General features: G+C 33.4%; 4 protein-coding genes across 5 annotated transcripts; 2 read left to right on the top strand and 2 right to left on the bottom strand.

The window, feature by feature from the left end:
• Positions 1-5,767: 5,767 nt before the first annotated feature.
• On the bottom strand, positions 5,768-6,619 carry LOC120175537. The gene has a single exon (XM_039182140.1). It carries the CDS (start codon positions 6,617-6,619, stop codon positions 5,768-5,770), a length of 852 nt encoding a protein of 283 aa, XP_039038071.1.
• A 5,635-nt stretch (positions 6,620-12,254) lies between these two features.
• On the top strand, positions 12,255-12,962 carry LOC120175536 (protein E6-like). Its single transcript, XM_039182139.1, has one exon. The coding sequence runs from the start codon at positions 12,255-12,257 to the stop codon at positions 12,960-12,962; it is 708 nt and encodes a 235-aa protein (XP_039038070.1).
• Positions 12,963-15,061: 2,099 nt separating this feature from the next.
• LOC120175375 (nuclear cap-binding protein subunit 2-like) lies at positions 15,062-17,607 on the bottom strand. Of its 2 annotated transcripts, none has more exons than XM_039182004.1 (8): positions 17,458-17,607; positions 17,157-17,380; positions 16,938-17,076; positions 16,690-16,723; positions 16,406-16,516; positions 15,778-15,831; positions 15,584-15,690; positions 15,062-15,378 (listed from the first exon to the last, which is right to left on the bottom strand). In XM_039182004.1, the coding sequence occupies exons 1-8, from the start codon at positions 17,473-17,475 to the stop codon at positions 15,298-15,300; spliced, it is 768 nt and encodes a 255-aa protein (XP_039037935.1). In that variant the 5' UTR covers positions 17,476-17,607; the 3' UTR covers positions 15,062-15,297. The 2 variants fall into 2 exon arrangements, with proteins under 2 accessions (XP_039037935.1, XP_039037936.1); XM_039182005.1 differs by having other exon boundaries at positions 17,157-17,348; positions 17,458-17,592.
• Positions 17,608-17,752: 145 nt separating this feature from the next.
• On the top strand, positions 17,753-19,039 carry LOC120175387 (protein NUCLEAR FUSION DEFECTIVE 6, mitochondrial-like). Its single transcript, XM_039182016.1, has 3 exons — positions 17,753-18,003; positions 18,090-18,211; positions 18,826-19,039. The coding sequence occupies exons 1-3, from the start codon at positions 17,858-17,860 to the stop codon at positions 18,843-18,845; spliced, it is 288 nt and encodes a 95-aa protein (XP_039037947.1). The 5' UTR covers positions 17,753-17,857; the 3' UTR covers positions 18,846-19,039.
• The last annotated feature ends 1,106 nt before the right edge of the window (positions 19,040-20,145 follow it).

Genomic DNA, 20,145 nt, shown 5'->3' with positions numbered 1-20,145 from the left:
CTCTCATCAAGCTTATTCCTAAATACCCATCTAGTACCTATAGTAGATTTATTACTAGGCCTTTCAACTAATGTCCATACTTTACTTCTCTCAAATTGATTTAACTCTTCTTGCATAGCCATAATCCAATGTTCATCATTTAATGCTTCTTTAATATTCTTAGGCTCTATGCATGAGATAAATGCAACATAATTACAAATATTTCTAAGAGAAGATCGAGTTGTTACCCCTTTTGATGGATCACCTATAATTTCACCATCCTTGACATAGTTGTACTCTCTTGGATAAGATACTTCCCTTTCTTCAATGGTTGGATTCTCAAGAGGATCATGAGTTTCCTCATTTTTTGTTTCTTCCTTTTATGATGGTTCTCCAACGTCATGTCTAACGTCATTTGTATTTATAACACCTACATCATCATTCACACAAGAATCCTTCCTCAGAAGGGGATTATCATCGAAAACAACATGTATAGACTCTTCTACAACTAAAGTTCTTTTTATTAAATACACGATAGGCTTTAGAATTTAAGGAATAACCCAGAAAAATTCCTTCATCACTTTTAGCATCAAATTTGCCAAGATTTTCTTTACCGTTGTTTAAAACAAAACATTTACATCCAAAATGATGAAAATAACTAATGTTAGGCTTTTTATTTTTGAAAATTTCATATGGAGTTTTCTTTAAAATTGGCCTAATCATTACTCGATTTACAACATAACAAGCGGTATTTGTGGCTTCCGCCCAAAAATATTTTGGCAAATTATTTTCACAAAGCATGGTTCTAGCCATTTCTTCTAAAGTTCAATTTTTCCTCTCAACAACTCCATTTTGTTGAGGGGTTCTAGGTGCTGAAAAATTATGGCTAATACCGTTAGAGTTACAAAATTCAATAAATCCAAGATTTTCAAATTCAGTTCCATGATCACTCCTAACACTAGTTATAGAGTAACCTTTTTTCATTTTGGATTACTTTTGAAAACGTGATGAATTGTTCTAATGCTTCATCTTTAGTATTTAAAAATAGAACCCAAGTATATCTAGAATAGTCATCTACCAAGACAAATGCATATTGTTTTCCACCCAAGCTAGTAGTTCTAGTTGGCCCAAAAAGATCTAAATGGATCAATTGTAAAACTCTACTAGTTGATACATCATTAATGGATTTAAAAGAAACTTGCTTTTGTTTTCCTTTAGCACAAGCATCACAGATTTTATCATTATCAAATTTAAGCTTAGGCAACCCTCTTACTAGGTCTCCTTGAATTAACTGTTGCAAAACACTCATGCTAGCATGTCCTAGTCTCCTATGCCATAACCAACTATCATGTTCATCCTTAGCAACTAGGCATAAATTAGTCATATCAAAAGAATCTAAATGCACCATGTATATGTTTCCTATTCTATGACCAACAAGCATAATCCGATTAGATGCAATGTCAATGACTTTACAACCATTAATTTCAAATAAGACATTGAATCCTTTATCGCATAATTGACTAATACTCAATAGATTATGCTTTAATCCATTCACATATAAAACATTTTTAATTTGTATGGAAGAGGTATTACCTATTGTACCAATACCTTCAATGTGACCTTTTGAATTGTCTCCAAAAGTCACTTCTCCTCCATTTTTGGCATTAAGCTCAATGAACCGGCTTTTGTCTCCGGTCATGTGTCTTGAGCATCCACTATCAAGGTACCATGAATTTGAATTTGTTTCCCGTGCCTTGTAGCAATGCTCCTTTCCCTACAAACATAGATTAATTTTTTTATTTTTGGTACCCAAATTCTTTTGAGTCCATATTCATTAGTTTCCAAAATCCTAGTCCCCTTAGGTATCCATTTGTGTAGGATATTTTTATCTTTAGTAGTAATAAGTTCTTTAGGAAACCACATACTTCTAACGATTTTTCCATTAGAGGTTCTTTGGGGACCTCTATGATTGTAGTTTCTAAAACTTTTTCTAACAAAGTTGGATTTTGAATTTCCACCTTTTTCAAAATGTTTTGTTCCAACTTTATCAAAAGAAGTTTTAAGATCATCAATTTTCTTTTAATGATCATCATTGATCTTTGAAAGTAAATTTTGCAAATCTAAATTTTTCTTTTCAAACTCTTCTAGTTTGATTTGCAAATCTTTGATTTTACTTTCAAGATCATTGTTGGTCTTGGATATGAGTTTGTTTTAATTTTTCAATTTTGAAACATCATTTTTATATTTTAAAAATAATTTCTCATAATCCGAAGCCAACCCATTATATTCCTCTAATAACTCATCATAGGATAAATCATCAAAATCGGATGAGTTAGAGGTTACCTTAGAATCTTCCCCAAATGCCATCAAGCACAAGTTAGCTACTTCTTGTTCCTCTTCATCGAAACTTTCTTCATCACTCCATGTAGCCACATGAGCCTTGTGCTTATTCTTTGATTGACCCTTTTTCTTCAATTGTGGGCAATCATATATTTGACATGCCCTGGCTTTTTGCATTCGTAGCAAAATGATTGGGTCCTTCTCTTTTGGTTCATTTTTGAGGCCTTCATTTCGTTTGAATTTTCTTCCTCAATATGGTCTCATCATTTTTCTAAACCGTTTCGCAAACAATGCCATTTCCTCGTCATCGTCATCGTTATTCGAATCACTCTCATCTTTTGTGGATTTGAGAGCAACTCCAATGTTTTTCTTCTTCTCCTTCTCCTTTGGTGTCTCATCAATCTTGTCGAGGTCCACCTCATCTTCGAGCATCATTTCATGAGTGAGGAGTGACCCAATTAGCTCTTCAAGAGTTAAGGGCGTTAAGTCCTTAGACTCGATGATTTTCGTCTTCTTTGATTGCCACGATTTTGGGAGGGAGTAGACTAACTTCCTCACAAGCTTCATTTGAAATGATCTCTCCATATGATTTGAGACCATTGACAATCGTTGAAAATCTATCCGTCATAGCTTTGATATCTTCATTTGGTTTCATCCTGAAATTTTCATAGCTATGCGTTAGAATACTAATTTTAGATTTCTTTACCTCATCGGTACCTTCATGAGTGACTTGAAGTTTGTCTCATATTTCTTTGGCGGTTGTACACGATGAAACTCTTCCGTATTCATCTGGTCCAAGAGCACAAAAAATGATATGGATGACTTTGGAGTTGAGCTGGAACATTCTTGTCTCTCCTTCACTCCACAACCTTGGATGAGTGAGAGGTTTGATGTATCCTTCTTCTACAGCATTCCATGCTCCCATGTCACTTGCTTGAATGAAGTACATCATTCTATTCTTCCAATATGCATAGTTAGCTCCATTGAAGAAAGGAGGCTTGTTGACGGGCATCGAGTCGAGACTGGAGTCGAAGTTTGAAGCGGAGGCCATTGATGACTTTGATTATCGATATAACTCTTCCCGAATCGACTCAAGAGGCGATTAAACCTTCAAATGAGTTAGGCTCTGATGCCAATTGTTGAGTTAATCGATTGACGGAATTGGCCAAGAGGGGGGTGAATTGGCAATTAAAAATTTGGTGGAAGCTTTTGCAGAAAATTGAAAGTAATTGCACAGCGATTTAGAGTGGTTCGACTTTCTCAATCAAAGTCTACGTCCACTACCTTAGCTATCCACACTAAGGATTTTCCAACAAATTCACTAATTTGTTCTTTCTTTTGATGCCAAAGAGATAACCTTACAACACCCTCAAGAATATACCCCAATTCTTGAGAACACTCTTTCCCAAAGAGAAGATTACAAATTTGCAAACTTACAAGGAAACCCTCACAAGGTAAGATGTTTGCACAATTCTAGAACAAGAAAAGAACACTCACAAATAATTACAAATGAGCACAAATGGTGTTCTTTGAAAGCAAAAAGAATATTGAAAGGAAAATTGGCTTGATTTGCACAAACTTGGTGTTTGATGCTTTCTCTCTTGTTTCTCTATAATTTCATATTGATCAAGGGCTTCAGAACTTGTTTAAATACACCTTGAATCACTTCTGAACGTTAGGGATGATTAGTGAAGATCGTATAGTCGTTTTAGTGTGAAAACAATTAATAAAACAGCTTGGAGCGTGGGGGGAATCGGTACCCCCTATGGGGAATCGGTTCCCTAAGTGTAAAATTCAAATATTTCGACCATTATACAAGGGGGAATCAGTACCCCCTGGGGGGGAATCGGTTCCCTCCGAGCATACTGGAATTCTCGGAGCCAAACCATTCAGGGGGAATCGGTACCCCCTTAGGGGGGAATCGGTTCCCTCTGAACAATCTGGAATTTTTGGCTTTGAAATGGTTCGAAATACTTTGTAAAATTATTTTGAAATTGTTTTAAGATTAAAACTTTATTTTAAACTTTGAGTAAGGATTAAAAATGATATTTGAAAGATTTGGAGTAATGTTTTGATATTTGAATAATTCTATCGAATATACTTAGAAAAGCATTTGGAAAATCTTAAAATTCATTTAACTTAATTTGTTATATCGAAATATCAAAATGTTTTCAACAGTTATAATGGTAAACTTTGAGAATTTTAGGAGTGACGGATTCATAAAATTAGATAAACTACATGTTCAATACTTAAATGATTATTTTTATTTCATTTTGGTACTTAAACTTTATTTTTTTCCGAAATCATAACAACGTTTAGTTTAGATTTTATTTTGATACTCTACCTTTAAAAACTTAATAGAATTGTTGACGTAGTACCATAAGATAATATCACATCATTATTGAAAAAAAATAAAAATGTACAGTTTTGTTCAAAATATAAAATTTAACTAAACATCAGGTATTTAAAAAAATAAAGTTTAGGTACCAAAACCGAACAAAAGTAACAATTTAAGTATTAAACGTATAATTTTCCTTATAAAATTTTAGAGACGAACACGTGTTATTAATGAAAATATAAAAAATCTAAAATATATGATAATTTAAAATTTTCAGAGAAACGATATCTTCAGTATCCTCCACTTCGGTCAATCCTGAACTAACAACAAAATTATATCCAAACTTAGATCATAATAAATTTAAATAAGATCAAACAATTTATTAAATTTGAAATATGTTAACACTTATTATATTCTTTATTTTTTACTTATAGTTTTATTTACAAATAGACAATGATCATTGCCTCTAACAATTCTTTTTTTTTTGGATAAGTTAGATTTTTTTTATTTATCCAAGAAGAAAAATACAAAGTTTCAAAGAAGGTCAGAGACCACTATACAACAAACAAATTAGGCTATATTCCAATTGTTACAAAGAAGCATATTAACATTATCAAGCTTATTGAAATCTCTATTCATATGATGAAGTCCTACTGTCTTCTTTATAGAACCAAGCAAGTCTTCAATAGTTCGGAATTTGCCTCAGAATATACGACAGTTTCTCTCCTCCCAAACCTTGTAGATGAAAGAACACCAAGCAGTCTTCATGATAGAGGTTAAGAGAGATTTACCTTTCCAAGTTAAAGCGGCCCAAGCAAGCTTGATTTCCCATGGCATGTGAGGAACGGACATAAGAGACAGTTGCAAAATACCATTCCAAAGAAAAGTGATCACAGTACAATCAGCAAATAAATGATTTCTCGTTTCAAGAACATCATTACAAAATACACAATAACCAACAGTAGTGAGACCCATACGAAGGAGTCTATCCCTCGTTGGTAGTCTATCAAGAATAGCCAACCAAGTAATAACACTAAATTTAGGGATGTGAAGGGGAAACCAGATAAGTTTATGCCAAGGGACTTTATCATGTTTGTGTCTAACTTATTCCTAAATCCCTTTAGTGGTCGTAATACCAGCATTAAGAATGGGGATGGCTCCATCTTTCAGTTTTATAAGTTTATTGAATATGTAGCTAGAGGAAGCATTAGGAGACATTTGGCTAAAGTCGTTATTTTTTATAATATAAGAGTAAGTCCAAGCAATCCATAAAGAACCTTGACCAGCAAGAAGGTTGCGAATTAACAGAATCATGCAAACCTTATTACAAGATTTCAAATCTTTTAATCCCAGCCCTCCTTCAGATTTGGGTTTGCATAAATTGATCCAACTTACTTTAGCTCCAGAGGCTGAAGTTTCAGAGCCTTTCCATAGATATCTTGAGCAAAGTTGGTTAATTTTGTTAATAACAGATTGAGGTAGCAGGAATTGACGACACCAGAAGTTTGCAATGTTCTGTAAAACAGTTTTTATGAGTTCTAACCTACCAGTATAGCTTAAGCGCCTCCCAGACCACTGGTGGATTCTATATTTGATATTATCAATAAGAGGGTAGCAGTCTTTAATAGTGAGTTTCCGGTGAACTAGAGGAACTCCAAGATACCTCACTGGCAAAAGGCCAATCTTGAAACCAGTAGAGGTTTTGATGAGTTCAAGTTTCCTTGGAGAAATACCAGCTGCAAAAATTTCAGACTTAGCCACATTAAGTTGGAGACTAGAGATTTCATAAAATTTTTGAAGAACGGAAATTACTCCAACAATAGACTCTAAATTTCCCTTGCAGAAGATAAGGAAGTCATCAGCAAAAGATAGATGAGTGAGCCCTATTTTCTTGCATTTAGGATGATAACCGAATAAACCTTTGATGGCAGCAAGATTAAGGAGCTTAGAAAGAATATTCATGGTTAGAACAAAAAGAATGGGAGATAAATGATCTCCCTGCCTAAGTCCCCTTTTACCTTTGAAATAGCCAATTAAAGAACCATTAAAGGAAATTGAATATCTTGCTCCAGAATAGCAAGCTTGGATCCAAGATATGAATATGGGAGGGAGAACAATTGCATTGAGGATGGATGAAAGGAAATCTCAGTCAAGGGAATTAAATGCCTTTTGAAGATCAATCTTGATCGCACATCTAGGAGAGATTGAATTTCTACCATAGCTCCTAACAATTCTTTACATAAATGTATTAACAATTTTTATATTATTTTTTATAAAATATCTAATTTTATTTAAAATAAGTGATATCTTAAATTATAATAAAGATTTACATTTAAAATTGTAAATTAAGCACATAATTAGGAAAATTTCTTATAATCATTAAAACAAAACTAACAACTTAATATCACATAAGGACCATACAAATAAAGATGAAAAATAAAACCAATAAACTTGAAAAAATATAGATACAAACAGATCTGATTACATCAGCAAACGAACCACAAAAGAGTATTAACTATTGAAAGACCACCGACAAGTCGCAAATCAAACTCAAACGATGTGAAAAGCTATCTACGAACATAAATCTGATATCCACATCCGATCTGAGGGTCCAAAGTAGGTAAGATCAACGAGATATCAGATAAGCGTTGTCATGATCAATCGTGATAATATAAAATCAACCCTTAAAAAAATAAATAAAAAACGACCAAATGATCAAATAACACGTTAAATTGCATAAGAAAACGTGTTATAAATACATATGAAAACATATCATACATGGATACTTATTGAAAACAAAAAAAAAACAAAAAATAGAGATACAATATAAAGAAAAAACAATATAAAATTTCAACAATCGACCACCAATATTAAATTTGATATGAACAAAACAATAATAAGAGAAAACTATGTTTTTTTTCCTTCTTTCGAGCGGTTCACTTTTAATAATCATTTTTATATTATTTTTTAATAAAAACCGAATACAATTTATTGCCAACATTATTGAAGGAGACACATTTTAACCAACATAAAAGAATCTGATTGAAGTCCCATTTATCTAATTGATTGCTATTATTGAGGAAAAAAGGTGCACGCATGTTGAACCATTTTCACCCGTTATATCTAACTTCAATTTTTTTTAAAACGAAAATGGGCCAGACATCGGAATTCGGCAATTAGTTGCATTGGTTGACTACACTGTTGAATCAATCAAATGCAAGACAAAAGTAGGCAAAGACAAAGGAAAACTATGCTCCTCTTGTTTGCAGCTGGCAGATCCCTAGGCATTTTATAATATGTACCGACACTGCAAAATAAACATGGAGATGTAATGTGCTCATCTCCAGCTTGGTTCACTTTGAGATGTTGGAAACGGGGAGTCGAGCAAAAGTGTTTTCTGACCAAGAATTTACCTAAAATGAAATTACTTTTGCTCAAAGCGTTTTCGGATCATTCAAAGTGAAAGGATGAATATGAAGAGATAGAACGATCAACAATTGATCCTCGTATCATTGTCTATAGCGTACGACTAAATTTATTAATTTTAAGTTATAATATATTTTTAAAATAATTATGATCGAGGGCGGGAACAAAGTTCATGTCCATTATTTTGAAAAAATTATTAAAATTAGTTTAATTTGTTTTTGGGAGACAAATTTTTAAAAAAGTGCAAATATATTTTCATAAAAAAACTAAAAATTTGAATCTTATTTTTTAAATTTTAAATCCATCACTGATTATTGCCTAGGGTGAAAAGGAAAGAGAATTTTGCTTCTCATAACTATTGAACCAAAACGCAAGGGAGAGGAAAGATGTAAACTATAAGTTTTGCACCACTTACTAGGGATGGCAACGGGGTGGTTTCGGGCTGGGGATTGGTCCCCTGTCTCCTCTTAAAAAACTGCGGGGATTTAAACGGGGATTTCCATCGGATAATCGGGGAAAACCGCGGGAAAATGGGTATCCCCGTTTAGCATAAACGGTTATTTAAACGGGTAATTTTCACCGAGGGGATAATCGCGGTGAAAATTACCCGTTTAAATAACCGTTTACCTTATATGGTTTTTTTTCACCGCGAGGATCTCTGATACTGTTTAAATTTCACACGATGACACGAGTTATTTAAAAAATAATGTCATTATCGAATCTAAACTTACTTGAAACGCCAAACACCACCTAATCTCCTTTATATATATTTCTTAATTTAAATTACATTTATTAATATTATATATATATATATATATAATAATTATTTTTAATATTTATCGGGCCGGATATTCGGGTAATCGGGGCTGGAATTACCAAACCCGTCCCCATCCCCATTTAAAAAATTCAATTTTTCTCCATCCATGTTTATCATCTCCGAACCCGACCCGTTTAATTATGTTTTCGATTTTTTCTGACGGGTTCGATTTTTTTTGCCATCCCTACCACTTACTCTAAAGATTGTTGACATTTTAAGTAATAATACTAAATGTACTTAATTTAAGTTTAAAATTATAAACTAGATAAAGCAACCTATAATTAATTAGTAAATAACAAATTTTTTTCTTTGTAAATAACGATATATTTTCTTTGGTTGTCTTTCGGGTTTCAAGGTTCCATTTTATTAATTCGGGATGACCCTACATCGCACACCTAGTTTAATTGGTGAGTCTCTCAATGAGAACTTTTGCATAGACAATGACTCAAACTCGAGACATGCTTAAGTGATATCAAATTACTTACCATTTGAATCAATCCGTTAGTTAATTAACAATATTTTTAATAAATATACTAATTTTTTTAAACCCAAACCAAATTATGTTACACCAATTAAACCCAACCACATATATAACCAAAACCTATAATAAAAGCGTAACCCAAACCCCATCCAACACGACAAAAACCCAAATGTCATACATTAAAAACGCAAATACCTTGGAACTCAATTCATCGGTGCTCATGCATCTCTTTCAGGGTAGAGTTTTATAAAATTAATATTAAATAATTTAAATAGTAATATATAAATTTAAATTACTTAAAAATAGTATAAAAATATTCTATAATAAATAGTTTAAAATCTGTATTTTATTGAAAATTGATGTGTTAAGTAAAATAATAAAAACAAAAATGTTTTAAAATAAAAAACTAAAGGGATAAAAAATAAAATAAAATAATACAAATATTAAAACACAATATAAATTAGGGTAAATTACTTCAAATATCATTCACCTTTAAGCTCAAGCTCTTTTATGCCACTTATGTTTTAATTTTTCAAATTTTGACACTGACGTTTATGTTTAACTACAATTACATAACTCCACCGTTAATTCATTAACAACAAGATGATCTGGTAACTTTGCGCCGTGACAGTGATGATGTGACTCCCTCACCAACACACGTCGTTTTGACGCAACTATTTTGATATTCAAACAACCTAAAATGACGTCTTTTTATTAGTCATTTGATGAAAAATTACTTTTCATGAGATTTGAACAAAGGTCTTCATGAACTTAAACCTTTCACCTAACCACGAAGCTAGCATAAGAACTTGATGTATTTTCGACAAAACTAATATATATGTTTAATAGTAGTTGTATACTTTTATCTTCCTTATGGATTCAAATCAATAGAAACTTCAATTATGCAAACCAACTGCTCGACAAAATGTTGAACTCATTAAAATTAAATATCTCAAGACAATAAATTATGATTGATACTTTTCCATTTCTTAAAAGTTCTTATAAAAAATCAACTTATTATCCAAAGCTATTTTGCATTAACAATAAAATTAATTTATTCAGGCATAACAAGTATACGAAGAGAAACCAAAATTGTTTGATATCTCGATTTAGATAAAAGAAACAAAAATGAACAAGGGACATGAAAGTTGATTAATCTGTTGTTGCTGGTTATGGTTCATCTTCCAAGTTAGTTCGAAGTTCGAACAAGCAAGATATGAAGATGAGTGCTTTCAAGAATCGAGAAGAAAGTAATTTCTATGGGGTAAATTGGGATATTATATGCATATATATATATATATATATATATTGGAGCGTTCCGCTAGTGTGACCATATGTAATCGAACATAATTTATTTGTCTTCAAATATTTTATTTTATTCAGCTTGGCATTTCGTCGAGCAGTTAGTTGACATCACTGAAGTGTCTATAGATTTGAATTGATGAAAAAGATAAATCATAAAAGTATACAACTACTATTAAACATATATATTAGTTTTGTGAAGAATATAACAAGCTCATAAGTTAGCTTGTGGTTGAGTGTCTGGCACTGGTTTTTAAAGACCTTTAAATCTCATGGAAAGCAATTTTCATAAAATGACTAATAAAACGACGTCTTAATGGCATAAACGAGCCCAAATGATAATTATTTGGTAATAAATTGGCATTAGAGGCCCTTGCTCTTTTGGAAAAAAAAATTAATGTGACCATCGTATTATTTTTTTCTCTCAATGTAATCTTTTAACCTATGTTTTTCGTCGTTGATCGTTACAGTAATAGCGTGCCAGTTCACGGTGTTGATGTCAAGGTCCACAGTGCTGACGTGGCAATTCAACTGCCACGTTAATCTGTTCCCCTGGACTGTCATGTTAGCACTGTAAATTGTCACATCAACATCGTAACGGTCACCGACAGAAAAATATTAGTTAAAGAGGAGTTTATTTTCTGATAGGAAAGAAAAAGAGAGGAAAAAAATCTCAGACGGCTTCCAAATGATATTTCTTTTGAATCTGTTAAAACTAATTTTTAGTAAATATTTTACAGGTAAGTAAGCGAGTATATTTATTTATATATATTATCTACCTACTGAAAAATAATAATTTAAACTATGAAAACATGTGAAAAATATTTTTTAAAAAATCAATAAATCCAAAATTCATCAACACAAATACATACCAATAGCAAGATCGAAATAGAAACAATACAGTAAGTTTGAATATGGCTTCTGAATGCCATTTTACCCCCTTTTTTCCCCATTCTGGACGGACTTTTAAGAAGTTGAAAGTGTTAGACCCATAAAGGCAGCTCCAAAATAACAAATATTATTTGAATTTGAAGCTTTCCCACCATTAATTATGCCGACAAATTAAACATATAATTTCTTCTTTCAACATTACTTAAAAGGAAAATAAAGTAGTCATCACTAGCCTGTTCCAAACATGCCTTGTTCTTGCTAATTAATCGGGTAATGAGAACGTGGCAGATGCTAGTGATGAAGGCTATTAGTACGACACTTTGATGAAACATCTAACGAGAACGATATTATAACTATAAAACCTAATTTTACTGTTCATCTTAACTGATATTTGCCATCAGTACGACACTTTGATGAAGGCAAAAGGGAAAGGAGAATTAAAGCAAGCATGCTATCTTTTTGACCGAGCAAAATCAAACAAAGATTTTAGGTGTACCAATTGCTAGACATTCTAAAGGGAAGCAAGCACATGGTGCAGGCCCTACTACTCATCAGTAATTTCTTCCCCCACATATCTCGCTTTCCTCAATTGGCGCATAATTCCCCGGCCATGACCGCGCCAACTCCTCTCTATAAAACAAACATGGCAACTAACAACAGCTTCCCACCATTAACTCACCATGGCTTCCTTTGCACAACCCATTGCTTTTTTCTTCTTTCTTGTGCTTTCCTCCTCTCTCCATATTCAAGCTAGGGAGAGCAAGTTCTTTACCAAGTTCATCCACCTCGGTGCCAAAATTTCTCCTCTAGCCGCACCGATACTGTCTCCGGCAGTAGCACCGACACTAGCACCAACACTGGCACCCGCACCGGCTAACGTCAATAGCCAAGATCCTTATTATGGTCTTTACGGTCACGGTTCCAACATGTTCCCCCCTGCAAAAGAGGGTGTCACCACTAGCAACACTCCCACCACTACTTCCAATTTCGAAAACGATCTCTTTGCCGACCAAAGTTACGAGACCGGCTACGAGAAAAACAACAACAACAACGATGAGTACACCACGAGCAATTACAATTACAACGACAATGACAATGGCTACACCCTCAGCAACTACAAGTACAGCACCGATGGCTACAACGGCAACTATAACGACAATGGCTACGAGACCGAGAGACAAGGAATGAGTGACACCAGATTTGTGGAAGGTGGTAAGCGATTTTACGATGCGGGGAAGGAGAATTACTACCCCAATGGATATGAGTTTTCATCGAGCAAGGAAAGTAGTGAAAATGAAGGTTACTACGGAAATACAGACAACTCCATGGAAGACTTGGAGAACAAGGAATATGAGTATCAGGAGAGACAAGAAGAGTATATGCCCTAAAATATTGGTTTGGGACTTGGGAGAGTGATTCATGTGTTTAAGGAGCAGGGAGACGAAAGTTTATGGATAGGCTCTCCTGTGTTTCATTACTTGTGTTTTGTTATTTATGTTTTACAAATCAAAATGGATCCAATCCAAGACTATACAGTTTCCCATACTGGACTTGATTTCAATTAATTATTCATGGAAGAGGAAACTATTATGTGGTAAACTGCAGAACCAATGGTGTGGGTAAAATTGCAGAATCCAAATTCATTGGTTAAGTTTAATATAGGAAGAAATATTTGTCCGGTTAAGTCGGTTCAAACGTTGGCTTAAAAACACATGAGCAGTGCTGGCCTGTCAAGTACAAATAAAATAAATGTTATAAGAGAATCGATTTTTCATTTCTTAATAGAAAATGAAGGTCAGGAATTGCTCTTTTGTAAAACGGCGGGAACAGAACAGAAACTGCGAAAGTGAGATGGAAGAGAAGGAAAGTGCAGATTGCTTACTTTTGGTGTGTTTTGCAGATGAAGTGAGTCTTCCGGGAGGGATAAAATCGTCTAAAATAATCAGTTTTCAGGAATTCCTCAAATAGACTGCAACTATTCTAACTCATCGCTAGGATTCAAAGTTAGATCAAGTCGTGTTGAATCCAATTAAAAAAAATTAAGTTATTCCAGTTGACGAGTCATATTTTATAACTTGAAGTTGAGTTGAAATTTTTTTATAGTTTAGTCGAGTTTATAAAATTCGAGTCGAGTTGGGTCAAATTTTCGAGTTTCTATTTAAATTTAATAGTAAATATTTATAATATTATGATATTATTTGATTCTAATTTAAAAAATTTTTTATAACCATATACAATATATATATATATATATATTTATTCATATGTAATATACGTTTATTATAAACAGTTGAGAGACTCGACTGAAAGTTGAGTTATTCGAGTTGTATTTTATAATTCGATTTTGAACTCGAAATTTTTTCGATTCGATTCGAGTTTATGAAATTACAACTCGAAGTTAATTCGAATCGAGTTTTCTCGAGTTGAGTCAAGTAAAAAAATCGGTTTTTCGAGTTAAGTTTTGATCACCCCTACTCTTCACTTTAAATTAAGTTAGTTACATTACACATCCCTAAACTATAATTTATATTCTAAATAATTCCTCAAATTTTTGAACATTTTGATTTTATTTCCAAACTACGACTTCAATTCTATTTGATCCTCATACTTTTAAATATTCCGAATTCATCCCAAAAATATGACCTTCATTCTAAATTTATCCTAAACTTTTGAATGATCCAATATTATTCTTACAATCATTTAAAAGTTTACGTATGAAATTGAAATATTCAAAAATTTAGATATCAATTTAAAATAAGAGTCGTAATGTAGAGATATAATTAAAATATTTAAAAAATTTAAGAATCAATTTAAAATAAGAGCCATAAAGATTTGAAGTGCAATTAACTATTTAAAATTCAAAATAAATGTGGGTGTGCATCATTTCGGGCTTCATTTCATTAAATTCAATCTATCAATCAAGGTTAGGACTGTAAATTAGACCAGTCAAATTCAAGTATTATTGGGCTCAACTAGACTTAAAAGCTCGTGAGTTTAAAATTATCAAATTCGGCTCGAACACAAAAGCAAATTATTAAAATTTGACTCAAACTCAAAACCTTAAACTTGAAATATACTCAAACTTGGCTTGACTAAAGCTCAAACTCGAGCTCAAACTCAAACATGAACTTTAAGTACATGAGAATCTTATACTATATTTAAAAAATATATATATACGTTAATATTATTGATAATTTAATTTAAAAATTTAAATAGTTTATTTTGACTCATGAAGAACTTGAGTAAAATTTAAATTCGAATTAAGGTTAAAGCTATTTGAGTCGAGTATTCACCAAACTTTAGGGACGAAATCATCTGTCTTGTTAACAATAAACTATCCACATGATATGGTCCGGTAACAATCAGCTATTGTATAAACCACAAACACCTATGCCGTGGAACCTGTCCTGCTTCTATATGCGAGATGCTGAGACTTGCATTATTAAATGTCGGTAACGGAGAATCAAGGCCAGTATACCAAATATAACGAAAAAGGAAAAAAATAATTAGTTCCCTTTAAACATACAACAAATGCCTAGAACAAACATCTAAAACGGCCGCAACATACTTTCCCTAAATCACGAGGCAGGCGCTAAAGCAGGGCATTTGGTGTGCCCTATTGTACCATGAAAGCTTCATAATGTTCTACCTCTGCAGCACCACCTCTAACAAATGCATGAAAATACCTATAACTTCCTCTTCGTGAAAACATAACAGTATCCATTAAGGTCGTCGTTTACGGTCTTCTTCTTCTTCTTCTTCATCATCAGAATCACCACTCTCCCGGAAACGTGGATTCTTCTCCTGTTGAGTCGGAATTGTGGTTTAAAATATGCAACGGAAAGGAAAAGTGAAAACGTCGGGATTGGAAAATGATATTAGCATCCTATAATCTTTTCCTAAATGCGTTTTATCTAAATGAATCTATTTCCACCTTATAGCGTCTCCTGGACAATAACAACTCAAAATTTCTTGACAAAGAACTTTTCATAGTGCTGTGAAGCATTACCGGTCTAGAGTCACGGTCAGAGGTTCTCCTGGATTCATGATCCGAGTTTCTCTTTGAGGCTTCGCGTCCATGTCGGTCATCATCTCGGTGCCGCTTCCGATGGTAATCTGATTTATCAACAATCAATCAAGTCCATGAATGGTTCGAGCATGTGTCTACATAACAAGAATAACTAGTGCATCAAAGGTAAATACCTCTCCCATGACGATAAGAACCACCATGTCCATGGCCCCCGCCATGCTTACCATCTGTAATTATATAACATGTCAATATGTTTCATCTTTTCTACAAGCACATTAACATCCGAAACAACATGAGATGCCCGCTAAAGGACAGAGAAGCCCATAAACACGCAAGTAAGAAGGTATCTAGGAGATTTGCTTCGGTACAGAGGATTAATTAAACCATGTGGGGATCAAATGATTAGTAATGAAATTATTATAAACTGAGAAACAAAAGAAAAAAGTAGCATCTCGCTGCCAAAAGCAAGCATATTATCTATCAAGAATATAAAATAAAGCCTACCTTTCCAAATATGTTCATAATTTACTATAGAAGAGACTAATCATTTCTAAGAGAGCCAAAAAATTTCCTTATCCACTCATTATCATCTTCCAGTTTTCATTTGAAGCCATTAGCTTATCTTTTTCTTGGTTCTTTAATACAGAACATGCAGACTAGAGTCGATAGATCTATACTTTAAAACAAGGAGCAGAAAACAATAGGCAACTTTGTCGTTTTATGAGCCGAGAAAAGGAAAATTCCAACCAACAACGCAACTAGAGTATATAGATCTATATTTAAAAGTCTGCAGGAACTCACACTGAGGAGGCATAACCGGCGGGAATGAGCCCAAGGACCCAGCACCATAATCAACAAGCTGCCTTTGTGCTTCCAATTCTCTTTGAACTAATTTTCCGTAGCCACCTCTGCGTATAACATGTTAAGGTAGGAGACAATATATAGACAGAAAAGGCATTCTGAAGAGAACCCAACGATCGTTTTTCAACGCATAAGCATTAATATACTTAAGCATCTATCGTTTGTTTCGGAACAAGATAAGAAATTATGAGCATCAAATTTCAAACAAACATCTGAAAGGATATCAGGATCATAATCAGTTCGATATTCATCCCGCACCTGCATAAATATAAAACTTAGATGATTAATACACGAAGAATAGAAGTTTAGCAATACTCTCTCCATCCTACTTTACATATCACATTCACAGGTCCATAGTATGCAAGCCTGAACTAAACATCCAATTACACAATTCAAAACAATAAAATTTTTCATAAAAACACACACTAGGTCAAGCATTTGCAAAATTGCAGGCAAAACAAAAGTAACTTACTTGACCACCACTTCGGCCACGGCCCCATTGCCTTCCTTCAACAAATCCCCAATCGAAATCTACACGAATCGGACGGTCGTCAAGAATGGTCCCGCTGATGTATTTAACAGCATCCTCAGCATCTTCCCTAGAATAATACCTGATGAAAAACCCAATAATCAATTAAGAGCCGCAAAGTGAAAATTACCATTTTTTTGGGGGGTTGGGAAAGAGAGTTACAATACAAAGCAAAAGCCGCAAGGTGTCTTAGAGTTCTTGTCAAGCCCCATGTTTATTTTCTTAATTTCACCGGCTCTAGAGAAAAGCTCGTAAACTTGTTCTTCAGTAGTGTAAAAAGACATGTTTCCGATATAGACGGTTGTCGAATTGAGGAGGGCTTGCTCGAATTCCTCTTGAGTGCCATTAAATCTTCTGTCTCGGTACGCTGAAATCTTAGTTGGGTCCTGTAATTTTAACACCCACAGAAAAAATTATCATCAAGTAATTTACATTGAAAGCAGCTGGGAAGCAAATAATATACCTTGAACAGAGAAGCCATTGCCTTTTTCAAAAGCTCCCAAAAATTCGAAACCTTTGCATATAACGAATTATAAAGGTCGAGGCTTTTGCCCTTGCCCTTGCCCTTGCCCTTGCCCTTGCCCTTGCCCTTGTCCTTGATGAACACTACAGTGAAGTGGCTAATAAAGTATTTATTGGGCCGCAACTTTTACGAAAAACAAAGGGTTCTTTAATTGTTTTAGTCTTCGACCCATTATCGTTTTCTCACTTATGTTGTTTCCTGTTTGGTTAACTTTTTCTCTACTTCGCTTGGTTCGGAAAGACTTTCAAATCCTTAGAGCACCTGAAGGAATAAAAAGTAAATTTTTTGATATTTTGGCATCTGAAATCTCTGGACTTCATCACATCCCGTAAAGTTGCCCATGACATCGTTTGGCGTCGCTGTAAGATCAATTTTCCGATCAAGTTCAGCTCGCAACGCTGCATCTCGGCTCGCCCTACAATTCAGAGCTGCACCATCGTCGTTTCGTGTCTCATCAAGGGTTCCTCTCTCCAACTGCATTTTCAAGTCTGCCTTTAATTCCAGATTAGTGAAAAAAATAATATCTTTTTACTGTATATAAAGGAGATTCTCTCTTGGTTTTGGGTGCGAAGGTTTCCAGTTGAATCGAGTTTCTGCTTGGAATCGATGCTGTCGTATCACTCTGCCATTGCTTTGGCTTTGATGACTTCGATGCTCACTGTTTCTCGCAGCAGCGCTGCTTGGTTCTCTGAAGGTATTGAGATTTCAATCTTTTACATTATTTGCTTTCTGGTTTGTTTATTATTGAACTTTGACGAGAATTGAATTTGCTATAACTTAGGTGCTTTCCCTTTTTGTTTTGGCTCATTGATTTCTCTTCTTTGTTCTTGTTTCCCTTGGATTACTGAACGATTCTTACATGTCTTGTTGCGAGTTTAAGACACCCCTTTGTATACTTTGGGTGTATCTGAGGATCGAAATTTGAAGTCATCGGAAGGACCGATTTGAAATTGGGCATAAAAACATATATTTGTCTGTTTTGTTGTGTACTTGTGCTCAATAGAGAAGCGGCTTTGTCACTTTGTCTGTAGATTATCTAACCATGAACTTGTCATTGTTAGCTATCTAGGTTGTTACCTTGACATTGTTTTCGTTGTTCGATTTCCTTGAAGTTAGCATCTCCGAGGTACCTGTTAGTGCTGTCCTAGGAAAAGTGAAAGAACTTGTTTGTAGCCATTGTCTTGGGGAATACGCTCACTTTAGTTTTCATGTATTGAATCATGAATTTTATTTCATAACTATTGAGACAACATTCCTTTAGCTTCTTGTCACTCTTTAAGGGTCCATGTTCCTCATTTCATGTTGTAGGCCAAGAGAAGACTAGATGAAGATCAAGGCCCAAGAGGAATTACTGGATTTATTTATGATTTTAAGCTTTTGAGCTAGGGTTAATATGCTTTTAATTTCTAAGAAGTGATTGAAGACGGCATAAATCGAGGGTTAATATTTATTTTGTAGTTGCTCTCCATTCTTTGAAGGCTTTCAGTTGAATGCTTCTCTATAAAGACAAAATGTGTTCTCCAATCTGCTTTATCGGTTTCGACACATCAGTTCTAAGATATTTCCTTTTTTTTTTATTTAATTTATGAAAAACTTAATTTTCTCTCTCGTTGTATGTCATTCATCTCTTCTATTTTTCGTCTTTGTTGTTTGGCGGTGACACTAATTTTAATGTCGGTTGTCGACCACTGATATTTCTTTATTATCTTTTTCCTTTCTTATATCGTAGTTCTATTTCTTTTTATTTTTTTTTATTTTCGATAAGTCTGCATGTATGACACATTTTCATATGTCTTTGTGGCACGCTTTCTTTTGTCTTTTAGCATATATTTTAGTTGTCTGACTTTTTTTATTTATCTTTTTTCTAAGGGTTAATTTGATACTGTCACGATTGATCAATATGACACTTATTTAATATTTTATTGATCTTTACTGCTTTGGACCCTCGAAGCAATTTGGATATCCGTTTTACGTTCATAGAGAGCTTTTCACGTCATTCGAATATGATTTACGATTTTTTCGATGGTCTTTCAATAGTTTGATCCCTTTTTTTGATTCGTTTGCTGATGCGATCAAATCAATTTGTATCTATCTTTGTTCGAGTTACTTGGTTTAGACTTTTAATCTTTCATTGTATGGTCTTTATGATCTTAAGTTGTTAGTTTTGTTTGAATGATTATAGAAATTATCCTAGTTTTGTGCTTAATTTATATTTTTTATTATAATTTTATTATAATTTGAGATATTTTCTATTTTAAATAAAATTAGTTGCTTTCGTTCAAAAATATATTTTAATCAACTAATCTTAAATTTTAAAATTAAATTAGATTTGATTAATAAAAAATAAATTAAATTTATAAGAAATTATTTAAATTATTATGTTTTTTAACAAAATATTGATCAGACAGTTAAAATTTTCACTATATTAACATGATAAGTTATGAGCACTTCGTTATATTTTTTTAAATTGATCATTGGTATTGATTTATTGAAGATTAATTTGAATTTGATTTTGTAGAGACTTATTATGAAAATGACCCTCTCAAATAAATTTATTCCATACGCAAACACGATCTCTAACTTTATTTAAAAAATTTAGTACAGGTTAATCACATACTTCATTATTAA

The sequence above is a fragment of the Hibiscus syriacus genome, unplaced genomic scaffold (assembly GCF_006381635.1).
Source record: "Hibiscus syriacus cultivar Baekdansim isolate YM2019G1 unplaced genomic scaffold, ASM638163v2 tig00112206_pilon, whole genome shotgun sequence".
Lineage (NCBI taxonomy): Eukaryota > Viridiplantae > Streptophyta > Magnoliopsida > Malvales > Malvaceae > Hibiscus > Hibiscus syriacus.
The sequence above is the reverse complement of the archived record's forward strand: the minus strand, read 5'-3'. Positions and strand labels throughout refer to the sequence as shown.

Excerpts from the sequence above, each read along its gene's own strand:
- LOC120175537 (XM_039182140.1), bottom strand. The coding sequence starts at position 6,619 with ATGAATATTCTTTCTAAGCTCCTTAATCTTGCTGCCATCAAAGGTTTA.
- LOC120175536 (XM_039182139.1), top strand. The coding sequence starts at position 12,255 with ATGGCTTCCTTTGCACAACCCATTGCTTTTTTCTTCTTTCTTGTGCTT.
- LOC120175375 (XM_039182004.1), bottom strand. Across the intron at positions 16,517-16,689 it reads TCGAACTGATTATGATCCTG|GCAGAGGTGGCTACGGAAAA; the intron begins ATATCCTTTCAG and ends AACATGTTATAC. Across the intron at positions 15,379-15,583 it reads CTGACCGTGACTCTAGACCG|GAGAAGAATCCACGTTTCCG; the intron begins GTAATGCTTCAC and ends CCGACTCAACAG.
- LOC120175387 (XM_039182016.1), top strand. The coding sequence starts at position 17,858 with ATGACATCGTTTGGCGTCGCTGTAAGATCAATTTTCCGATCAAGTTCA. Across the intron at positions 18,004-18,089 it reads CTCTCCAACTGCATTTTCAA|GTTTCCAGTTGAATCGAGTT; the intron begins GTCTGCCTTTAA and ends TTGGGTGCGAAG. Across the intron at positions 18,212-18,825 it reads CGCTGCTTGGTTCTCTGAAG|GCCAAGAGAAGACTAGATGA; the intron begins GTATTGAGATTT and ends TTCATGTTGTAG.